Source organism: Malurus melanocephalus, unplaced genomic scaffold (genome assembly GCF_030028575.1).
Source record: "Malurus melanocephalus ecotype Western Australia unplaced genomic scaffold, MMel_1.1 scaffold_955, whole genome shotgun sequence".
NCBI lineage: Eukaryota > Metazoa > Chordata > Aves > Passeriformes > Maluridae > Malurus > Malurus melanocephalus.
The window spans coordinates 64,587-70,539 of NW_026624187.1; the positions used below are offsets into that span (position 1 = coordinate 64,587).

The window sequence follows — 5,953 nt, forward strand, 5'->3', positions numbered from 1 at the left end:
CTCCCGGCATGCCTCGCGCGCTCACTGTGACTCGCCATTTTTCGGTCCCGCCCCCAGCCCGGTCTCAGCCAATCAGCTCCGCGTGACCCGGGAGCTCCCGCCAATCGCCGGGGCAGTGACCGCTGCCAATGCGGAGAGGCGGGACCGGAGAGCAACGGACGGACGGCGGCAACGACCAATGGAGAGCGGCGGGGGCGGGACCAGCGACAGCAACAACCAATGGGAAGCGGCGTAGGCGGCACCAGCGGCGGCGGCGACCAATGGAGAGCGTCGGGGGCGGGACTGGCGGCGGCGGCGACCAATGGAGAGCGGCGGGGGCGGGACTGGCGGCGGCGGCGGGGCCGGAGCGGGGCCCGGGAGCGATCGCGCGGGAGCGAGTGGGGAAGGAGCGGGCTCTGTGTGGGGACGCAGCGGTGACACAGCGGTGACTGAAGAGTGACCCAAGAGCCGCAGCTATGGTGAGACCCGGGACGGCACCGGGGGAGCTGCCGGCTCCGCACAGCGCGGCCCGCGGTGCCCGAGCAAGGCGGGTGGGCGGGAGGCCGCTCCCTGAAGGCTTCCCGTGGGGAGCGGCGATGGGGCCGCCGGGGACATGARGAGCCAGAGCAGCGGGGAGATGAAAGCCAAAGCCAGGAGGGACGCGGGGGTGGCTGTCCCGGCCGGGCCTGGCGGTACCGGAGGCCCCTCTGGGAGGCGGCGGGGCCCGGGCCGTGCCGGGGCGGTGCCTGCTGAGCTTCTCCTCCGTGCAGTCCATTATGTCCTATAACGGCGGGGCCGTCATGGCCATGAAGGGCAAGGACTGCGTGGCCATCGCCGCCGACCGGCGCTTCGGGATTCAGGCGCAGACGGTGACCACGGACTTCCAGAAGATTTTCCCGATGGGAGAAAGGCTCTACATTGGCTTGGCCGGGCTGGCCACGGACGTGCAGACAGTGTAAGTGAGGCCTCGGAGCCGAGAAAAGGCGTTTTTACAATAAATACTCGTACTGAGTAAATCTCTTTGTTTATTCTTGGGGAGGGAGAATATTTGCAATTAATGTAAAATAAGTGGTGCCAGCACTCCTATTCTTAGTTTCCCCTGTGGGAGAGCTTTTTAAATAAACCTGCCTGTGATTTGAGATCACATCCCTACTAAAATTTAACTTTCACTACTAAAACTTACCTTAAGCTCTAAAACACGCTGCATCTGCATGCCCTCCCTGCCCTGGGTGCTGATGTCTGTGAGCAGCAGAACAGCCCAGGCCTGGATAAAGGGGAAAGGAAAAGGAACTTGCTCTGATTTAACCACATCTCTCACCTTTTGCAGTGCCCAGAGACTGAAGTTCAGGCTGAATCTCTATGAGCTGAAGGAAGGGAGGCAGATCAAACCCCAGACTTTCATGAGCATGGTGTCCAACCTGCTCTACGAGAGGAGGTAACAGCAAAACAGTTTTTGTTTAGTGCCAGTGATGGCCGAGGTTGCTGGAGCTGTGCCAGGGGAGGGATAGGTTGAAAATTGAAGAAAAGTTCTTCACCGAAAGGATGGCTGAGCACTGGAAAAGGCTCCCCAGGGAATGGGCACAGCCCTAACGAGCTCCAGGAGTGTTTGGACAGTGCTCTCAGGGATGGGGTGGGGTTGTCAGGATGGGATTGTTGGAATTGTCCTGTTCAGGGGCAGGGATGGGTGGCACTGGCCAATCGCTTTGGGTCCCTCCCAGGCTCTTCCTTGGCTCCAGGGCTGCCCTGAGCGATGTTTTGCTCCCCAGGTTTGGCCCCTACTACACAGAGCCGGTGATTGCAGGGCTGGACCCACGTACTCACGAGCCCTTCATCTGCTCCCTGGACCTCATTGGCTGCCCCATGGTCACAGATGACTTCGTGGTCAGTGGAACCTGCTCCGAGCAGATGTATGGGATGTGTGAGTCCCTCTGGGAGCCAGACATGGTGAGTAGGGGCTGGGATCAGCTGGGATTCATGGATTCACCTTTCTGCGGTAACTGGAGAGCTGGGGGAGAGGCTTTTTTCCCAGTGGAGCTCATAACAGCCCAAGGGGAAAACCTTGCAGGATTTTCAGGGGTTTCGACTGAATCCAGGGAGTCCCTATGGAGTTTGCACTGCAGCTAAACCCTGCTGTCCCCTCTGTTCCGCAGGAGCCCGAGCACCTCTTTGAGACAATCTCGCAGGCCATGCTCAACGCTGTGGACAGAGATGCCATTTCTGGGATGGGTGTGGTGGTGCACGTCATGTGAGTGCTGCTCCCTTCCCTGCAGAACAGTAGGAGTGCTGAACATCCAGTTCCTTCCAGGGACTTGTTCCCAGGGTATCCCTAAATCCTGCTTCTTCCCACCGGTATCTTCAGCAAGGCTCTGTCCATTCCTGCGCTTTGATTTTGCTGTTGCAGTTCATGTCTAGAGCAATACAGGAATGAATCCTGGAGATTGGCTCATGCTGCACAGGGATTCCCTGGCTGCATTCCCACACAAATGAGGGTGCTCTGCTCTGGATGGATGCAGCATCAACTCCCAGCTCTGTCACCAGGCTGGCTTTGAAAGAGCCCATTTTGTTTCCCTGCAGCATTCCGGGCATCCCAAACCCGGCAGCTCCCCGGGAGGGTGGGTTTTACTGAGCTCTCACTCCAGGTGACCCTTACTGTGCACCTGTGACTTCCCGAGGGAGGGACAAGGTGTAGATCTGGATTAAACCTGGATTTATCCATGAATAATCACCTCTCTTTTCCCCTCCAGAGAGAAGGACAAGATCACTACGAGGACCCTGAAGGCTCGCATGGATTAGCCCAGCGCAGTTTCGCTGGCACTCGGGACGTTTTAAAATAAAAACTCTCCACTGAACATTCCTTTCGCTGGGTCTGCACATGAGGATTGAATTCTTGTCCCTAAAGCCATCAGGAGGAGGTTTTAGGTGGGAGCAGAGCTTCCCTTTCCTGCTGAGGGAGTTCCCTGGACATGTGGGGCTGAGCTGCAGCCGGAGTTGGATGGGCTGGTGGCTTTTCCGGCCACAGCTGATTTCGTTCTGACAGCCAGGACTTGTTAAAGTCGGTTCTGACTTCATTCCAGGCACAGTCAGAGAGGCTTCTCCAGTTGTGGTTCATGGAATCATGGAATGGTTTGGGCTGGAAGGGACCTTAAATGCCATCCAGTTCCAATCCCAACACTTTSCACTGTCCCAGGGTGCTCCAAGCCCCATCCAGTCGGCTTTGGACACTTCCAGGGATGGAGCAGCCACAGCTTCTCTGGAAAACCCATTCCAGCCCCTCCCCACCCTCCCAGGGAGGAATTCCTTCCCAAAATCCCATTGAAACCCTGCCCCTTTTCCAGTTTAATGCATTTCCTGTGTCCTGTCCCCTACACGACGTCCCTRTAACAGGTGGAGCAGCATCTGAGTGTGACCCCATCAGAGAGCACAGCAGGGAGGGACCCAGATGTACACAAAGTTTTGATTTTATTTTTTTTTTCTCTGGTTGGAGACTTGTAACATGCATGCATTTCAAAACAGTAACAGTGTCTCAAACTGCTCCTAGCAAACAGACAAGCACAGAGGACTTAAAATTCCTATTTAAAAAACAGCAGTGAAAAAAACCTAATTTTTTTTTGTATTTTTTTTTAGTTTGGGTTTTTTTTTTTTTTTTTTTTTTAGTATTTAGATTAAACTTAATTTATTCACATTTTTTTTCAGTTGCACTGATTAGCCCTGCCCACCCTTGTGACCTGTGTGTGTAATCTGTGCCGTTACCATCCAGTTGCTTTGGCAGCCCCAAGAGCAGCATGAATTTTGAGTGGCAAACACTGAAACCACTAAAAACGATGCCCCGAGCTCTGCCATCCCTGTTATCCATGGGATTCATCCCAAGGAGCCAGGACAAAGGCAGATGGGGACGCTGGGTAATTGGGGAAGGGTCTTGGGGTTGGGGCTGTGGTGGGGACACCACCCCCCCAYGTTTTGGGGGAGAACCTTTCAGCTGGGGGTGAAATTCCAGGTGCAGCTGGAAGGGAGGCTTGGGAAAGGACTGCATAGTAGTCATGGATTGGGAGCATCCACCACCACAGCCTGGGGGCTTCCTCGAGACTTTCCTGGGCTGGGAATCCTCTCCCTGCTGATGGCCCCATGGGAAGCGGCTTGGGAAAGCAGAMATTTCCTCCCAAAATAAGGAAATGTGACTCAAGTGGTTTGGTTTTCCTTGCTCCTTGTGCTACTCCAAATTCCAGACTGCGATGTTGGAGTGTGACCTTTCCTGCTGCCCCACGGGTTGATTCCATCCCCACATGGATGAATTTTGTCCCCATCAGATGAATTCCATCCTCACATGGATCAAAATTCCATGATTTTGGCTTTCAGGATGAAACCCAGGCCAGACAGAGGCATGGAAGGGCTGCAAGGAAGGCTCCCACCGCTCCCCACTGCCAGCAGTGAACCCCTGTGGATTTCTCCCAAATTCCAAACCATCTTCCCAGCGCCGGGAAGCTCCTGGGACACCCTGGAACACCCAACCCCCATTCCAGGGTGACCCAGGAGGCTCTGAAGTGGGTTTTTATTGCACTTTTGGAGCAAAGCTGCGTCTCTGCCTCCCTTCTCCCGCTGTCATCTCAGGGCTGTCTCAACGGGGAAGGTGGAAATGCCAACTCAAAGCACATTTGGGAGTTCTCAAATTGTGACAGATCAGAAAGAGAGCGAGCCCTTCAGGAATGTGGATCCTGCAGCTCATCCCTGCCCTCGGGCACTGTGGAGGGGGAGATGCTGCTGACACTGATTCATTTTGAACTCCACTGGACCAAATTTGCTTTTTTGTGGCCAAAAAAAATTCCTGCGTTCTGCTGCAACTGAGTGAAATCCACTTCAGTGTGAAGTGTTCTGCGGGGCACATGCTAAGGACAGGAATTATTTACATTCAGCAAAAATCAACTAAATCCACACCAGAAACAGACAACGAGCTACCACGAGTGGTTGTAAAACTGGAATTGAAAGGCCTGGGTTTTCCTGTTTTTTGTTTTTTTAAATACTCAAGTAAAAAAGTGACCTAAAACAAGATTTAAAAAAAAAACAAAAATAAAACAAAACAAACAAACAAAAAAAACCAAACCTCAACTAAACAATAAAACAAAAATAAAACAAACCAAAGTCCCTTTTAAAAACAAATCAAATTTTTGCAGCTTCGMTTCTTATTCTCGTAGGAAAAATACTGTCTAGAAACAAAAATCAGCATTTTTAACGTAATTCTACTTCTCCAAATGTAAACAATATACAAAAATGCTTAATGTTAAATGAAGTTACATACCTGGGTAATACATCATTAAGTGAGAAAATTGCATTTAATTACTTGAATACACACAATATGGCAACTGGACAGAAGTGGCACAATGGGGAAGTGCTAAAAGTGAAGAGATTTTTGTGGGTCTCCCCAGATCATCTGAGCCAGAAACAGCCAATTGAATCCCACCAGGAGACAGGAGTGAAATGGGAGAATAAAATTCACTGCTCTCAAGCCCTTTTTGTCACAAGTTCTGTAAGGATTTCTGGAGGCGTTCCCTGGGTTTTGATTTAATTCCTTGTTCATTATTACGGAATTCAGTGAAGGAAATCATTCCCCTTTCTCTGGGTTTGTTTTGAGGTGTCTCRCTGCAGGGTGTCTGCAGCTCACCCACTTCCCTTCTCTCTTCCTCCCTGCTTTTTCTCCCCTTTATTTAGTTTTTTTTTTTTTTTTCTTAAATAGATGATTTAAAGATAAAAACAGTTCCCAAGCTACTTTCCCCAAAAGGAGAAGGGCAAACTTACCATGCCAAAGTTGCAGATTCAATGCAGATTTTTTTTTAAACTGTCAGGAATAAAAAGTGATGGGTATTTAATTTCCTAACTGGCAGTAAATTTAAGTGCTTATTGTTTAAGAAAAAAACAACCAATATAATGCCCACAAAAACAAAGTTGATCATGCCCTCCAAGTCCTCCCTTTTTTTTTTTTTTT

The 5,953-nt window shown here is 51.2% G+C and overlaps 1 protein-coding gene across 1 annotated transcript; it reads left to right on the top strand.

Moving 5' to 3' along the window:
- Positions 1-324: 324 nt before the first annotated feature.
- Positions 325-2,833, top strand: PSMB3 (proteasome 20S subunit beta 3). Its single transcript, XM_057386340.1, has 6 exons — positions 325-458; positions 750-934; positions 1,307-1,414; positions 1,746-1,923; positions 2,130-2,224; positions 2,724-2,833. Exons 1-6 carry the CDS (start codon positions 456-458, stop codon positions 2,770-2,772), a joined length of 618 nt encoding a protein of 205 aa, XP_057242323.1. The 5' UTR covers positions 325-455; the 3' UTR covers positions 2,773-2,833.
- The last annotated feature ends 3,120 nt before the right edge of the window (positions 2,834-5,953 follow it).

Excerpts from the sequence above, each read along its gene's own strand:
- PSMB3 (XM_057386340.1), top strand. Across the intron at positions 1,415-1,745 it reads AACCTGCTCTACGAGAGGAG|GTTTGGCCCCTACTACACAG; the intron begins GTAACAGCAAAA and ends TTTGCTCCCCAG. Across the intron at positions 2,225-2,723 it reads GGTGTGGTGGTGCACGTCAT|AGAGAAGGACAAGATCACTA; the intron begins GTGAGTGCTGCT and ends TTTCCCCTCCAG.